This window comes from Diaporthe amygdali, assembly GCF_026229845.1.
Source record: "Diaporthe amygdali strain CAA958 chromosome Unknown NODE_4_length_2575358_cov_65_588622, whole genome shotgun sequence".
NCBI lineage: Eukaryota > Fungi > Ascomycota > Sordariomycetes > Diaporthales > Diaporthaceae > Diaporthe > Diaporthe amygdali.
In genome coordinates, this window is record NW_026517024.1 from 1,585,995 (window position 1) to 1,602,331 (window position 16,337).

Consider the following 16,337-nt stretch of genomic DNA (forward strand, 5'->3'; position numbering starts at 1 on the left):
AAGCGGCGCGCAAATCGGAGCTGCACAGTTGTTTCCCCAGCTTGATATACCAAACCACAGCCGCAGCGACTAGATTATACCTGTTTTGCTAGGTACCAGCCCCGGCAACGGACTATAAACCGGACAGCCCAGGCAGATAGCCTCCCACTTCGTGACGATGAAGTCGCTTCAGTCGTTCAACTCTCAGAGTTTCCTGCGTATTCAAGTTCGCGCTTCCTATCTGCGTTTACAAAGGCTCCAAAAATCGCCAGCTATCAGACTCAAGCCACAGCGTCGAAATACATCCACCATGGCAGCAGCTACAGCGATGCAAAAGTCCAATCGGCTTCGGACGGCGTTCGTTGAAAACAAAGGACCGAGCTACGGGATCTGGGTATTGCTATTTCCTTGGATCGAGTTTGGGTCTTAATTTGTTCACACCCCCAAAGGGATCATCTCAAACCGCGAGCTGCTTTGAGTCCCCTGGCGCATATCTAGCCTGTCGCATGCAATGTCAACACTCCACTGACAAAGTAGATAGCAAATGTTCCCAGGTGCCAACGTGTCCAGGGCACTGGCGAGAGCGAATCCCGACTGGATAGCGGTTGACTGTGAACACGGCAACATAGATGGTGCGTCTTCCCGGACCCCTTCGACCAAGTCGGATGCTGACATTGGGCGGCAGACGCTGCGATGCATGAGCTTGTGCCGGCCATCGCCGCATGCGGAGTATCTCCTATCGTGAGAATTCCTGACTTTCAGCCATGGATGATCAAGAGTAAGTCTCAATGGATCTCTGAAGAGGAACAACCGCATGTGCTAACTGGCTATGCTGTAGGGGCACTAGATTGCGGCGCACACGGTGTAAGAGTGATGATGTCCACATTCCGTACGTATGCGGGTCGCTGACCACAGCACATGCTTAGATTGTGGTGCCACTTATTCGTACGGTCGAGGAGGTCAAGCAAGTCGTGGCCGCTTGCAAGTTCCCGCCGCAAGGACGCCGAGGATTCGGCTCCGCCATCGCCATGCAAAATTTCAGTCCGGTGCCTTCGTTCACGGAATACCTCCAGCAGGCCAATGATGCTATTCTCGTCATGGTACAGATCGAGACCAAGGAAGCCCTGGCTGCAGTGGATGAGATAGCTCCGTTGGTTGACGTCTTGTTTATTGGTCCATTTGATCTGGGCAACAACATCGGACACCCCATAATCAACGGTGACGTAAAGCCTGAGCTTAAGGAAGCGATCGCGAAGATCCTGAAGGCTACCAAGAATGCCGGAATCAAATGCGGAATGTATGCCTCGTCTGGCGAGGAAGCTGCGAAGTAAGCGCCTTCCACGTTGTCCCCATATGACCCTCAACAGCTGACAAGCACAGATATGGTGCCATGGGCTTTGACATGATCAATGTCGGCACAGATATAACAACTATCGAGTTTGTAATGAAGCAGGCGATGGCGACTGCTCAAGGCGGTGTGGGACCGGAGAAGGGTAAAGGGTACGGGTCATAAATCGGTTTGTAGGCCAGGTGATATTATCAGAGCATGGATCAGGACGCAAGGCACTAAGAAACGTTGCTTTCCAGGCCAATATGGCGTCTTTAGCACGCTGAAGGCAGACGGCTTGGCCACTCCGAACGGCACGGTCATGCCTTGGTCAAGCCTTGCTCGGCTTTATCCATCGTGGCCTTCACCTGCTCTGGGGTGAATCGATGCATAAGTTTCAAGGCCTTTGAAGCAAGCTTGGGATCTTCTTCCGGGGCGTCAGACTTGCTGACATGGATCTGTCCGGGTCTTGGTGAGCACCTGGTGGACAAAATATAGTTCGGAGTGGACTTTATTCATACCACCGGAACGTCAAAATCATACAGTTCTTTCCAGGATTGAGCTGCTGGCTTGACGATATCGACCTCCTTGTAAATGAAATGCCGCGAGTCCCAGACGTCTGAGAGCACAGAGCGTGCTGAAACACAAAGGCCACAGTGTTCCCTGGTGAAGAGGGTGATCCTGCAGGGAAATTGCAGCAGTCTGCTCGTTGCGCGCATTGTAATGATGTGTCTATAATACATGGGTCAGCCCATATTCTTGGGGGAGGGGAGGGCTGACTGGCACCCGCGTTGAACAAGCTCACCCTGACGATGGTTTTCTGACTAGATATTGAGAAGGTCGTGGCTTGTTTGCACTATCGTTCAACCTGTAAATTTGGTCAAGTCAAGCGCGGGATGGAGAATTGAAGATATCCATCCGTCCTCCCATGAAATAATGTACTGGGAGGCAAAATCACGAGGTGCCAGTACCAGGGACAGCTGTTGGAGGGGCCGGTTTTAGCGGAGACCCACCAGGCCCAAATGCCAGGGCGTCGGAGCTTGCTGAAGCTGTTGCAGGGGAGCGAGCTTCACCAGGGGCGCCTCAGAGCTCTCAGCTCAAAATTTCCCAGGCCAACCTCACTTTCACACACGTCAACAGACACCGCGACTCACCGCTCTGCTGTCTCCCATCGTCCAGCAGTAACAGAAGAGTACTCGGCCATTCATTCGTTCACTTTAGCCAAGGAGATAAAAACGTATCCACAGATACAACATGTCTCTCAACCAGTACATCGACAGTAAGTTTACCTTCACGTTGCCCTAGACTCATTTCACTCGAGCTTCCAGGCAGGCTGACATGCTGAACTCCTCCAGAGAAGGTGTCAATCATGACGGCCGACGGCCGCACCCTAGTTGGCACTCTCATTTCCGCCGACAACCAGACCAATCTAGTAAGTCTGCGGCTTGCTTTTCTCCCAGCACGAGACGCGTGTTATTTATGAAGGGCCCCGGTTTCTGACAGAACGGACTAGGTCCTCCAGAACGCCATCGAGCGCGTCATCCGCCCGGTAGAGGACCCTGAGCCATCTGTGGAGGTGCCGCTCGGTCTTTACATCGTTCGCGGCGACAACGTCTGCCTCGTGGGCGTCGTCGATGAGGACATCGACAACTCCATCGACTGGACGGCTGTCAAGGGCGCTCCCATCGGCGGTATCAAGCACTCCTAAGCTCCGTGGTGAGGAGCGCGGGACGGCGGGAAAATGCCTTCCTCCATGTGCTGCTGGATCTGTCCGTTCAAGGCATGGGTGAGGAGAGGTGATTTTGTATGGAAGGGAGCGTGGTCATTGCATGGACGAGATACCCAGGGTTAGACTTGCAGTGGAGCGGGCATTGGTCGCGTGGCTATTCTACGGTAGAAGCTACGCATTTGAAGGCCTCAGCCCGGCGCCGGATGGGCCGAAGGGCCACTTTAAGGAATATGATGCATCTGCAGGCGCGTGGAGTTTAGGGAGTTCAGGAAGTTTGTTCAAGTCATTCCATCTGTCAATATCTGGTATGCATTATGTCCTGCCATAGTTGTCGACCAATTGATGCTGATGTTACTGCTTGCTGCTCAGAAACTATGTGATTGCCGATTACCATCAAAACTTTCATCTACCCAAAGAGACGTTTCATTAGGTATGGCGCGAATGCATCTTCACCGGGCGACTCAACAATGCGATTGATCCTGTTTCCCTTCTTGACACTCAACCAGCTCATATTGTCGTTGGGCACATCATCAAACTCCACGGCATCCATTGGGTCCTCAGGATTGGTTTTGACCTTGCCGTCCTGCTGCTCACCCGGCTTGCTCCTGTTCCGGCGGTCAATGACATGCATGCCTAGCGTCCACTGTCCAGCGGTCTCGATTCGGATGTCCTCAGGTTTCGGGACTGCCTTCCAAGCAGGATCGTCACGTGTCAGCATGTACCAGATAGTGAGCGGGTCATGAAGGGACAGCCCCGGCTCACTGCCGTCACCAACCATGGAGTCGATCTTGTTGAAGGTCCCGAACATGAAAGTCGCTATCCATCGAGCCAGAGGACTACCTGCGTCCATCAATGGCTGGATGGTCTGCGCGAAGTAGCTCTTGTTGAGAAGATGCGGTGTTGTGATGTCGAGTGGGAAGAGACTAAGCAGGAGCCTCTTGGGCAACTTGTCCGGATAGGGCCCTAATGTGGACTTGCCCTCAATGAACGGAGGCATGGTAGAAGAAGGCGTGGGGGAGGTCAGGGCATAAACTCTGGCGGCGGCCACTGTATCTGCGAAGCAATTGAACTCGCCCACGGGTGTGATATTACCTTCCACATGGACAGCGCCGCCCATGACCACGAGCTCCTTCACGCGCAAGAAGGTCTGCGGATCCTCGGCTGCGGCGAGGGCCACATTGGTCAGGGGTCCAACAGCAACGATTGTAACGGTGTCTTCGGGACTCTCTTTGAGAATTCGAAGCATCTCCTTGTGAGCAGGAGTCTTTGAAGGTGTGAAGTAGGGGGAAAATGCAGGCGGCTCAGCAGAGCCTGTTTCCCCGTGGGTTCCATCACTGGCGAAAAGCGAACTCCATGTATCTGCTGGGGTGAGATCCGGGTGCTATTGTAGGTCAGTATATAGAAGCATATTGCACGGAGAGAACTGGCACATACAGCCTCATGGACACCATGCAAGCCATCAGAGCCATGGAAGTCATCAGCCTTGAGGATGTCTTCCTGCAGGGGGTGCTCGGCGCCAACCGCGACGATGGGCTTGGAAGTCTTCAAGGCCTCAAACCCCTCGGGCTTGCCCGATGATTTGCGCCAGGCATTTTCCTTTTCCAGCACGTGGAATAGTGCGACAGCGTTGCGCAGACACCTGGAAGCTCAGCGGCAGGTCAGCACTTGGTCGCCTGGCCCACACAATCTCTCTTGTCTCACCAGGGCAGACAAGTAGGACTGACCTTTGCAAAGACACATTGCCATATGTCACCGAGATCATGGCGACCTCCAGCTCATCCGGCCGAGCCGTGAGGGCGAGCAGTATAGCGAGGACATCGTCAACCCCTGCACACAGCGTCAGCCAGAGTGTAGCACACGAGGCCCGGGGGAGGAGACATCTTGCCTGGGTCGGTATCGATGATAATGCGGTTCTTTGGAGCCATGGCAGTCTTAGAAGCGAGATTGGCTTCAGACCCAGTCAGCAAGAGATTCGGGAATTTCACGTGGACTTAGCTGCATCCGTGTCTGTAGCCTGTGGTCTGTGTCTACGTCTGTGCCTGTGCCTGTGCCTGTGTTCGTTCGCCTGTACCTGTCCGCTCTTCCGATGCGGTGGAACAGATGGGAAGTACTTGAGATCAGTGCTTACTTGCTTGCCTGCAGATGCGGATTGACCCCGTGAACCAACCGAGTGCTGAGAACGGTCCCAAAAATAAATAAGCTATATGGCAGACAAGACAGTGCGCAATATAATGAGGCTTATCCAAATAGTCGACCAAGACAGCTCACAGAGGTGCACGTATTGGCAGGTTACTTCTCCGCAAATTGCTCGAACAAGTTTGGAGGTGGCCCCTCAATATTACACTGCAGAACTGATATGATAAGGGAGAGCGATAAAGGGTAATGAGTGCTCAACGTCATGCGCCATAACCAGCACTTTGGCAGTCTGGTCAGTCAGCATGTCTTTGTACCTAGACTAACTACTGTGAACATGTAGTGGATCAAGTACCCATTTCACCCTGTTGTTGATTGATGGTGCAATGATTATCTCATTTGGTGCAGACATATTGAATCAATTTATCCCGTCTGGCTGTCTGGCTGTCTGGCTGTCTTGTTATGGCATTTGACCGGAGTCTGCAGCATTGCAATGTATTATTAATAGCATGCTGGTTGATGGTCAAGGGGGCAGGTGGATGTGACTTGGGTGGTAGATTGGGTGTCTCGGCTTCCGGCTGGTCTGTCACAATGGATTTGTCCTTGAGCAGGTGTGCAGGGCAGGAAGAGTATGTACTTTGCTCTGTACTTCGGTAGACGAGGTGTTGTGCACAAGCTGCTCAGAATTCACTGACCCGGATCAGAAAGTGAAAGTCCGATAATGTCTCTAGACTCATCATCTCAAGACTCAAAGAAACATCCATTCTGGCCTTGTTCTTGCCTGCTCTTCAACACCATCTCGAGTGAGCTGCCCCAGCAGACAGCAGACCAATCTCCCAAGGTTCCAAGGTTCTTGGTGGTACGGCTATGGTGCCGTAGTGTAGTTGCTCCCTCCCACAGCAGCAGACTCCCCGTCTCCCCGGCCCAACTAGCGTCTTACCTCCCCTCTCATCTGGTGGGTCCGCCCCAAACGAGACCCCAATTGGGAACCCGAGAGCTACCCGGCTAGGTAGGTACCTAGGTACTGGTGCTGCCGCCGTCGCTGCACCTCTGAAATGCCACCTGTTAATTAGTCTGACAGGAAAAAGGACCTCGTCGCATCGTATCGTGTCAACACGAGCACTGGAGCTGTCACCACCACCGAGCATCTCTCCACAGTTCCTTTCTGGCTCCGGATCGGAATCCTCGATTGCATCTGCTCAGCCGTCCATCACCTCCTCCTAACCTCCAGACCTCCACGTCGAAAGGCCCACTGGCTCCAGTTCTTAGAAGCACTTGGGACCTGTGCTGTGCTCTCCAAAGTCAAGCAAGCAGCATTTACCAATAAGCAGTAAGTCCAGCCATAGCACGGGGGAATGGGTGGTCAGCTGGTCAAACCACCGCTTTTGCAAACACCTTGATGGATTTCCCCACAGGCTGCAGACCTCACTGGACTTACACCTTGCTTGTGAACAGGTACACATCAATTGGATTTCGACCATCACCAACAGATCCATTGCGGCTCTGACTCTCTACCGACCCTCGACCACACCTGCTCTCCCGGTCGCAAACCGCCATCCTCCCCAGGCCTCCGGACTTCTCTAAATCTCGACACTGCTCAATTCGCCATCATGGGCAACACACTCTCAATTCTGACCAACAAGACATTTGTTGGCTACGCGACACTTTTCGTTGTTGTTGGCCTTGTCGGATACACCCAGCACAATGCCAAGCAGGTCAAGCAGCAGAAGTTAGCTTCGCAGAAGCAGCGCGTGCAAGACTCACGAGAGCAGCCCAAGAAGGAAAACAAGGCCAAGAGACAACGGATGGAAAGCTTTGCATCAGAGTCCAGCAAGCAGCCTCAGCCCAAAGCCCAGCCCAAGTCGTATGCCGCAGCTACGCAATCCAAGGCCAAGGACTACAGCTCCGATGATGGTGTCGACAATCGTGAGTTTGCCAAGCAGATGGCACAGAACAAGAAGAGCAAGTTTGCACCCAAGGTGAACAACGAGCAGAAGCAGAAGTCGGTCAAACAATCCAAGGCCAAAGATATTAGTCACGAGACACCCGCAGACAACGGCAAGGCCTCGGCCCCTTCCGCCCCTTCGTCCACAGCTGGGATCGATGGCGACGATGACCAGTCCTCTGCCGCTTCCCCCATTGTCGCTGCCGCAGACCCCACAGGCATCTCCGACATGCTTGAGCAGCCCGCTTCAGGTCCCTCTGTCCTCCGACTGACCGACACAGCCGAGAAGCAGCAGAAGCCCAGGCAGGCCAAGGCGCCACAACCGACCGAGACCAAGAAGCAGAGGCAGAACCGGCTGAAGGTCGAGAGGGCAAAGGCCCAGCGCGAGGAGGATGAGAAGGCTCGCAAGGTCCTGATGGAGGCCCAGCGACGCACGGCCAGGGAAGCCGAAGGCAGAGCCGCCAAGGATGGCTCATCATGGACGACTGTCCCAAAGTCCTCTGCATGGACCGGAAATGGTGTCAACGGCAAGTCTGAGCAGACCCCGGCCGCGGCATCTGTTCAGCCCTTGGACACCTTCGACAACACTCCGAAGGCCGCTGCCGTCACTGCCCCAGCACCCGCGCAAAAGAAGGATACCGCCAAGCAGAATGGCGCAAAGACGAGTTGGGCCGACATTCCGTACTCCGAGGAGGAGCAGCTGGAGATGCTCAAGAAGGAGTCTGAGGAGTGGGTCCCTGTCTCCAAGTCTCGCAAGAAGAAGAGCAAGAACACGAGTGCTGTCAGCGAGACCGACGAGTCCGCCGCGGAGAACCACGCAGCCCCAGCCAGCAACAAGCCAGGCTTCAAGGCGAATGAGATCAATGGTCGGCCCAAGGCGAAGGCTTTGCCTTCACAGTCGTCTTTCGCTGCACTCACTGATGACGGCGCCAATCTCGCCGAAGAGCAGGAGCAAGAGTGGGATGTGTGAACGAGGACACACAGAAATACGTTGGATTTACAACTTGATTCGATCTTGGTCGGCTCAGATGATGTCCACTACGTTCAGAACTCCATAAAATAACTCGGAGGCAAAGTGCGGGCCCCAACCGCTTGGCTGGGCTCTGGTACGTTGTTCTATAATGTGCAATAGCGGGTATTTCGGTCGGAAGGGGCGGGGGGCGCAATTCAAAAAGGAGGTGCGCCATAGTCCAGGCCACGAGTCCTGTCTCTTCGAGTAGGACGAAGTACGTGCTGCCCTGAAAGCAGGAGGGAGGCTCTGAATTGGCAAGGTTGGATCGGCAGAATTCAGACTGCGATTTTCTTTTCGTCTTGTCTTTTTTGTTATCAGATCACGGCAGCAAGGCAGGTCGTTCTGATAGTACTCATGCGGTCAAGGGCATCTGATCAGTAGGAAACACATCACTATTATTCTAAAAAAAAGTTCGAGGCCGCTAGCAAATTCAATCGTGATACCCAGATCATTGCGGATTTTCAACATATGCATCTAGATGAGCGGCAGCTGTACCCCTGTCAGCGCAGTGTCGATCAGCCAATTCATTGGCGTTGCCTGACGTAGGTAGCCTTGCAGTCAGGCACGGGAATTTTCTGTTGACATGCAGATTTGCCCACTTTGCGCCTGAGTCACTACGAACCCCTCCAACCACCAACGGATCACCCCTCTATTTTTCTTTCTGCGCTCGCCCACTACAGTAGTTTGTGTCCACTTCCTCGTTCCAGCGACGGAAACAGCCGGCAAGGTGCTTTGGACATCCTTCCATGACCACGTGAATGAAGCGTATCGTCACATTAGGAAACGCTACAAGGGCCGCCAGAGCACGACCACGTACTCTCCTTCAAGTCGCGCCGTTCAAATCCTTGAATCCGGCGTCCTCCTTCTACTGCGTACCCAAGGCTTTCAGCACATCTATCCCGAGGCGGAACACTGAGTTGGACGACATGGCTCCCAAGGGCGGGTTCGAACTCAAGACGCCCAAGGGCACGAGGGACTGGGATGGCAAGCACATGGTGCTGCGGGAGCAAATCTTTGATACGAGTAAGCGGCCCCGCCTGTGCCCTCGTGGTCATCAGGAACAGCGGTTCTTTGTATGCGATTGGGCTTTTTGAGGCCATGACAGGAGGTAGCTGCCAGCGACATAAACTGATGTATACTCTGCCCAGTCCGCGAAGTTTTCAAGCGCCACGGCGGCGTCACGATCGACACACCCGTATTCGAGCTCAAGGAGATCTTGGCGGGCAAGTACGGCGAGGACTCGAAACTGATCTACGACCTGGCCGACCAAGGTGGAGAGCTTTGCTCCCTGCGATATGACCTGACGGTGCCCTTTGCGCGCTTCGTCGCGCAGAAGAATATCCAACAAATCAAGCGATATCACATTGCCAAGGTCTACAGGAGAGACCAGCCAGCTGTCTCCAAGGGCCGAATGAGGGAGTTCTACCAGTGCGACTTCGACATTGCCGGTGCATACGATGCCATGCTGCCCGATGCCGAGATCATCAAGATTGTCAGCGAGGTCTTCGAGGCCCTGGGGTGGCACGGGAGATATACGATCAAGACAAACCACCGCAAGATCCTCGATGGTATCTTCCAGGTGTGTGGCGTGCCAGAGGACAAGATCCGGACCATCTCTTCAGCTGTGGACAAGCTGGACAAGATGCCCTGGGCAGACGTCAAGAAGGAGATGGTCAACGAAAAGGGACTGGCCGAGGAGATCGCAGACAAGATTGGTGTCTGGGTCCAACTCAAGGGCGGCAAGGATCTTTTGGAGAAGCTACAGCAGGACGAGTCGTTGGCCGCGAATGAGTCAATGAAGCAGGGTATGGCTGACATGGGGCTGCTGTTCGACTACCTGGAGTGCTTTGACGCTACAAAGGCTGTGTCCTTCGATCTGAGCCTTGCGAGAGGGCTGGACTACTACACAGGCATCATCTACGAAGTTGTCACCGAGGGCTCAGCACCCGCTGCGCCTGCCGGGAGCGGCGCCGCCGCGGCCAAGTCCAAGCCCAAGAAGAAGGGCAAGGCATCCGAGGACGACGACCGCTCAGATGACCCAACGCTTGGCGTTGGCAGCGTAGCAGCCGGTGGAAGATACGACAACTTGGTCGGCATGTTTTCGGGCAAGGGGCAGATACCATGTGTCGGCATCTCATTTGGCGTGGACCGCATCTTCTCCATCGAGGCAGCACGCATGGCCGCAGAGCAAGGCAGGGAGCCAAGAAACAACGAGACGGACGTCTACGTGATGGCATTTGGCGGCAAAGGATTCGACGGCATGGTCAAGGACCGCATGAGGATATGCAACCAGCTCTGGTCCGCGGGTATCAAGGCCGAGTTCTTGTACAAAAACAAGCCGAAGCTGCAGAATCGTGCGTGAATCCCTGCGCTTAGCACGACCTGGTATGCATGCTAACGGAAAGCACAGAGTTCAAGGCTGCCGAGAACAACGGCGTCCCCTTCGCAGTCATTCTGGGCGAGGAAGAGCTGGCAAATGGCCAAGTCAAGTACGTTGCAAAGCCACTCGGAATTCACGCAAGATCACTGCTGACATACGTACCTTTGACAGGCTCAAGCAAATGGGACTGGACGATGGCCACCCCGAGAAAGAAGGCATTCTCGTGCCCATCCCGAACCTCGTGAGCGAGGTTCACAGGCGGCTTGAGCAGCTCCGTAGGTTCGAGGAGATGACGGTGGACGCGTCGGGATTACGTGTCGTCGACGGGATCAAAGGCGAAACAGTCGTCACTGGGGAGGCTGGTCCCGCGGCTGCGACTCCGGATCCGACTGTTGCTGAGCCGGCTGTGGTGGACCCGAAGCCCGAGTCAGCGTCCTGATTGAGACGCAGATAGATGCTTTCCCTCCCATTCCCCCCCTACCGACCGGCTGCATAGACCAGGATTCATTGGCATACCCGACTTCTTGGTACCGGATAGATGGACAGGATGAGTCGAGATTGCAAGCGGGATTTCTGGTAATCGTCTATGCTCGGAATAGAATAGATTACGGTCGTAACATTTTGTGAGATATGCTGAATGTCGGTGAGTCGGTGAGAGAAAAGCACCACAGTACTGTAATATCCGACCGAGCCTGCGGGCGCAAACTCGGGTGTGGATGTGGGACCCCCTGGGGTTCCGGAACCTTGAACAAAGTTGCTGGTAGATAAAAAGAGACGAGGGTTATAGGAAAAAACCAGACCAGAGGGAGGCTCCACGTAGTCCGAGCCGGCTAGTGGGCGCCGGTGGCCGACGCGTGCATCAGCTCTCAATCAATCCGGCTTGCGCAATCGAGCTTGTAGAAGATGCTTGATGCTTGAATTTTGGACCTTGGACAACTGGCATTACGAGGGCAAGATACGAGATGTTACTATAGTCATGGGATGACGATACCACAGGTGTGTTTGTTTACCACAGCGTGCACAGTACACCACCGCTGCTTGGGAGAAGATCCTGGAATTGCCACGAGCATCGGCGGTGGGGATTCAATGTAAAGAAACGTGTAAATTTAGTATTCAATTTTGGTACAGTGTGGACAGAGAACGTGAAGGCCCCCACGACGCAAGGCGCGCATGAGGCGCGTGCCACTTGACAGCTGTCTTATTTCACGCCGGCGTTTTCTGTCATTTCTGAGCGATTTGACGCAGGAACCGGAAGAGGCTCGCCTAAGCAAAGTCGGAGATTAACGCGTGGGAAAGAGGGAAAAAAAAGAGAGAGGTGGGGAGGGGGAGCTCAAAGTCCAGCTGGGCGCTCAAGCCACCGAAAGCTGGCGTGCTTCCAATTTTGGGGGGGAGGGGTTTTCTGCTCATTTAACAGTGGCCCCAGGGCACGAGGCACGAGGAGCGCCCCACGGAGAGCTGTGCGTTCCTGACTTTCTCGCGTGCTTCTGGAGCTCTGGTGGAGGGCGACGAGGTGTGGCATTGTGGGGTCGCGGCAGCTCTAGGGGCCCAAGTTTCTGGTTTCAAGATGCGTGGATCGAGGGCCGAGAGAAGCACACACATGGGGGGGCAGATAGAGTTTTCAATGCGACAATTCCAGATGAACCCCGATGTTCCTGCGACCCAGGAAGTCGATCTCTGACGGTAAGAGGTTTTATCGCGCAGACAAGACAGATCTACAGCAATGATGGAATGGCTGGTGTCTGGTGTCTGATGTCTGATAGCTGCGTGTGCTAGCAAGGACAAGTGGCTGTCGGATGTTACAAGTCAGCGGGTTCAGTACGGTGACTGGGTGATGGGAGGAGCTGCCCAGTGCAATAGGTGTGTGGTCACGGATCTGAGCGCGCCAGCTGCGCATTTGAAATTTTGAAATGTACACAGCGGCACTATAGTCTAGTATCTTTGACCTGTATGTTGCCTGTCAGAGTTTCACGATCGCGGGAGCCGCCACAGATGCTGCGACTTTGAGGCACCAGCCAGCTCGGCGCGGGGGACGGGAGGCCGGGTTGCCACCTTGTCACCTAGTCCATCCCGTCACCTCGTCTGCTAATTACCACCAGACTAGTCTCCATGCAGTCTGTCCGTGATAGTCTGCACTCTGGCTTAGTGCGGGTGTTTGAGGCTGGTGATGGCTGCAAGGGGCGCACATGCCTGGAGATGCAGACAGTCCAGACAAACACCTAGGGAGGCTTGCAGGCCGATTCCCTGGTTTCTGGGACAGCAGCAAGGACTCGACCGTCCCAACCAACCCCCCCACCCCTGCGCTCTCGACGATCCACATCCTCTTCGGACGGGGGTGAGGCCCAGAGGTGTGGCAGCCTCCACAGCAATTGGCTGTTCCGTTTGGCTGCACCTCTTCGAGGCTCGAGCAACGGTGGCCCACCCTGTTTCCGCATTCAGTGCAAGAAAATAAGATCCGTGCAATAACGTTCATCACTGGCAGGGGAGACGACCGGGGAGATTGAGTCGAGGTCAAAGTTGCAGCGTCCTCATCTTATACACTCCTTTTCGTGTTGTCAGCTCGGCGTCACTCATCCCACCTCCTGCGAGTCCCTGTTTTGTCTCTTCTTCCTTTTTCCCACTCCCATCATCCATCAGACTGTCTTGTCAAACCCTTCGAACAACAGTTGAAGAGTCGCGTGCATTGCTGGAGAGGCTGAAGTATCTGGTGACCTCGGCCCATCACACATTCACGCCTGTGATTCTCACCACACACCCTGGCCTGCGTCAAGTCTAAGCAAGCCTGTCCCTCCTCACCCACCAAGGAAAAAACTACGCGAGAGTGTCTCAACTCCTCGGCTTCCCGAGGCCCGGCTGTCATGCCCACGAGGTCAATGTTTTGTCTAAGACTCTGAGACACCCGTATATCCTTGAGCCGATCGGCCTTCGCCCTCTAATACCATAATTCCAAGATCGACACACCTTGCATTTATCAACGCGCTGCTTGTTCCCGAGTTCTCGGGTCACATTCCTGACGCCCCTCGAAGCAACAAACAGAGAGGAAACCTTCCAGACCTTCGATCCAGGACTCATTTATTCTGTCAAACCTAACGCGCATATTCTGGTGGAAATTTGCAGAACGCCTGCTATTATACTATACGGAAATTCGAAGCCTGACAGCTCGGCGCACTCGCCTCCTACACGTCATTTGTCCGCTCACTGCAAGATTGCACAACCATGCCGAAGGGTTTAATACCCCTCATGCTCAGTCCCAGTTTGACCGAGAGCTTCGGCTCCGGTCCCTCAAGAACCACCGTCATCCTCCCCGGTGGTCAATACACCAACCCTTCTGCTGCGTCGTCTACTACTCCGGCGCACAAGCGCAACGCCAGCGATGTCACACCCATGATCAAGCTCTCCCGGCCGCCCGTCAAGACAACGAAGCGCCACTCACAGCAGGTGCCCGCTTCCTTGCCCGTCCTGCCCTTCACGTCGGCCGAGTGGAAGAAGGCAATCACGGAAATAAAAAAGTGCTACGTGACCCGCCGGTACCGCGCGTGCTCAGCCAGGTGTAATGAGATCCTCACAAATTCCAAGGACCTCGTGAGTTTCCTCGTCCAGTGTGCACCCCGCGTTGTGATAACCTTACTGACATCGTCCGTAGTCAAAGGTCCAGCCCGCCTATTTAATATACCTTAACTTTTACGCTGCGGCATCCCTCGAGATGTGCGCCAGGCCACTGCAACCTGGGTCATCTTACAGAAGCAGCCTTCTTCAACAGGCGCGAGGGCACTATAATGCTGCTTCGTCATTAATCCGGAAGGCAGAAGAAGTCGCGCTCTCTCAATCACGGTCGACCTCTGCTGCGTCGTCATTACCCAGCCTGCACTCTCCATCAGGCTCGGTCTCATCTCGGGCGTGGACCCCGGAGTCCTGCCTTATGACGCCGAGCTGTACTCACTCCAGGAAATCCAGTCTGCAGCAAGAACCACGCTCAGGGGACCGGGAGAGACCAAAGAAGAAGGTCTCATTCGAGCTCCCAAAGGATAAGGACCGATGGTCGTTCCGGCTACCAGAGCCCGTGGTCCGCCCCGACTCACCAACACTGGGCTTTGACGATGACTACTTTGTGTCTGGCGCATCGCGACAGGAGCTCCCGGACCTCCCTGCGGTCTCCAGCAAGCGCTGGTCTCGTCAGGATTTCGAGGTCGACCCGCTAGACAGCCCCGCGTCATCGCCACCGCCCATGCCGTCCATCAGCGAGGACGAGGAGCCCAGCCCATCCAGCTCGCCCTCCTCCGAAGGGTTCGGCCCCGACGCGTGCCCCTTCGGCCAGTTCGGCGCCATCGATTCCGAGTCAGCCCGCTCCGTGTCCCGCTACTGCGAGACGCTCTCCTCGCTCAAGACGCAGGTGGCCAGCCACCTGGGCTCGCTCAACGAGCTCCTCGAGAGCGACGAGCGGCTCCAGATCCACGACCAGCAGCAGCAGCAGCAGCAGCAGCAGCCCGAGTCGCCGCTCCTGTACGACGCGACGACCATCAAGTCCGCGCACGTCAACCGCGTGAGCCACGACGGCCGGCAGCGCAGCGGCAGCAGCATGAGCTTCAGCAGCGTCGGGTCTATCGGCGAGGACGACGAGGCCCGCCTGCAGGACCGCATGGCGAGGATCGACAAGCTGCGCATGTCCGGGTGGAAGAGGAAGCGGTTCGACGCGAGCCGCTACGAGGTGCTCTGCGAGACGGTCATGGCGGAGCTGAACGCCAACTGAGATGCATAAACGGGGGGGGATAAACAAAACCCCGACGGGAGGGTCTCGGGGGCGTATCTTTTGTTTTCAAGGGCTCAAGCTCGGTATTACATAATTCCTGCCGCGCATTTTCAATCATGAGATCGGACGACGGCACACAATGGAGGCATCAAAAACATTTGCGAGATACCGGGAATGGATGGATATCGGGCAGCATCATATATGGATCTGCATCAAGGACGCATCGGATCGGTGTTCGGGGCTCAGCAACGGGAAGGCCAGCTACATCGCTGGCTACTGCATTGGCATATTTTTGTGTGTGTATATATATACCTAGGCACCTTTGCCCTCTGGAACATTATGGTTCTATCAAATCTTAGATACCTAAGCATTTAAGCGACTCTATGCTCTTGTATTGTGCCTTGGTGACCTTTGAACGCGAAATACCTGTTTAGACCACTTGTACAGCTCATTGCTGCGTGCCCCAAGCGAGTCTCTGGCTTCAAGACGGTATGGTTGTTTCGTGGGGGACAACGTCACTGGTTCTTCTCCGATACTTAATGGGATTGCGAGACAAGTGACTCGAAGCCAATGTGAGCGTCATCCTGCACAAGCTGCCCACTCACTCCCCAGCGAGTGCATGCTCTCTCGGTGCACACTTCAGCATCATGACGAGGTCGTCGCAACGACGTGACGTGAAGAGAGAAAAAACAAACAAAGGTATTCTATTCCATGAACAAGATACTTATGTACCTTCCTATTGAAAGCAAGCAAGCGACTGGCCCATGTGCTCAATCCAGCTGTACCGCCTCCCGCTAACAGTAACCCTCGCTTCCTAAGCCTTGCCCGGAGTTCACATCCAACTCAAGAGACTAATTTTCCAAAACAAGCACTGAAGCACACGCGCCCAAGACGAAGGCTACGACGGACGACTGAACATGGTGACGCCGACGAAAATGAGAAACATGGGGGTAATGAACCTGACTCTGCGATCAAAAACACGAGACAATTTGCCAAGACAGTACCCCGTGGTATCGAAGTCCTCCTCGGTCCTCTTCTTCTGCCATTCCTTCTACCTCCCTCGCCAGAGAATGCCGAAATTGCGCAGC

General features: G+C 54.8%; 7 protein-coding genes across 7 annotated transcripts; 5 read left to right on the forward strand and 2 right to left on the reverse strand.

The window, feature by feature from the left end:
- Positions 1-289: 289 nt before the first annotated feature.
- On the forward strand, positions 290-1,492 carry J7T55_008683 (uncharacterized protein; the record flags this gene model as incomplete). Its single annotated transcript, XM_053139026.1, has 6 exons — positions 290-336; positions 550-611; positions 665-757; positions 818-843; positions 906-1,306; positions 1,360-1,492. The coding sequence occupies 6 exons, from the start codon at positions 290-292 to the stop codon at positions 1,490-1,492; spliced, it is 762 nt and encodes a 253-aa protein (XP_052997958.1).
- Positions 1,493-1,626: 134 nt separating this feature from the next.
- On the reverse strand, positions 1,627-2,025 carry J7T55_008684 (glutaredoxin domain-containing protein; the record flags this gene model as incomplete). Its single annotated transcript, XM_053139028.1, has 2 exons — positions 1,627-1,764; positions 1,828-2,025. 2 exons carry the CDS (start codon positions 2,023-2,025, stop codon positions 1,627-1,629), a joined length of 336 nt encoding a protein of 111 aa, XP_052997959.1.
- A 535-nt stretch (positions 2,026-2,560) lies between these two features.
- On the forward strand, positions 2,561-3,014 carry J7T55_008685 (lsm domain-containing protein; the record flags this gene model as incomplete). The annotated part of the gene is made up of 3 exons (XM_053139029.1): positions 2,561-2,585; positions 2,662-2,738; positions 2,820-3,014. The coding sequence occupies 3 exons, from the start codon at positions 2,561-2,563 to the stop codon at positions 3,012-3,014; spliced, it is 297 nt and encodes a 98-aa protein (XP_052997960.1).
- A 427-nt stretch (positions 3,015-3,441) lies between these two features.
- J7T55_008686 (inosine-uridine preferring nucleoside hydrolase) lies at positions 3,442-5,580 on the reverse strand (the record flags this gene model as incomplete). The annotated part of the gene is made up of 5 exons (XM_053139030.1): positions 3,442-4,416; positions 4,470-4,674; positions 4,760-4,862; positions 5,378-5,450; positions 5,524-5,580. The coding sequence occupies 5 exons, from the start codon at positions 5,578-5,580 to the stop codon at positions 3,442-3,444; spliced, it is 1,413 nt and encodes a 470-aa protein (XP_052997961.1).
- A 1,198-nt stretch (positions 5,581-6,778) lies between these two features.
- On the forward strand, positions 6,779-8,083 carry J7T55_008687 (uncharacterized protein; the record flags this gene model as incomplete). The annotated part of the gene is made up of 1 exon (XM_053139031.1): positions 6,779-8,083. One exon carries the CDS (start codon positions 6,779-6,781, stop codon positions 8,081-8,083), a length of 1,305 nt encoding a protein of 434 aa, XP_052997962.1.
- An 800-nt stretch (positions 8,084-8,883) lies between these two features.
- J7T55_008688 (histidyl-trna synthetase) lies at positions 8,884-10,944 on the forward strand (the record flags this gene model as incomplete). The annotated part of the gene is made up of 4 exons (XM_053139032.1): positions 8,884-9,148; positions 9,274-10,479; positions 10,536-10,614; positions 10,677-10,944. The coding sequence occupies 4 exons, from the start codon at positions 8,884-8,886 to the stop codon at positions 10,942-10,944; spliced, it is 1,818 nt and encodes a 605-aa protein (XP_052997963.1).
- Positions 10,945-13,718: 2,774 nt separating this feature from the next.
- Positions 13,719-15,249, forward strand: J7T55_008689 (uncharacterized protein; the record flags this gene model as incomplete). Its single annotated transcript, XM_053139033.1, has 2 exons — positions 13,719-14,084; positions 14,146-15,249. The coding sequence occupies 2 exons, from the start codon at positions 13,719-13,721 to the stop codon at positions 15,247-15,249; spliced, it is 1,470 nt and encodes a 489-aa protein (XP_052997964.1).
- Positions 15,250-16,337: the final 1,088 nt, after the last annotated feature.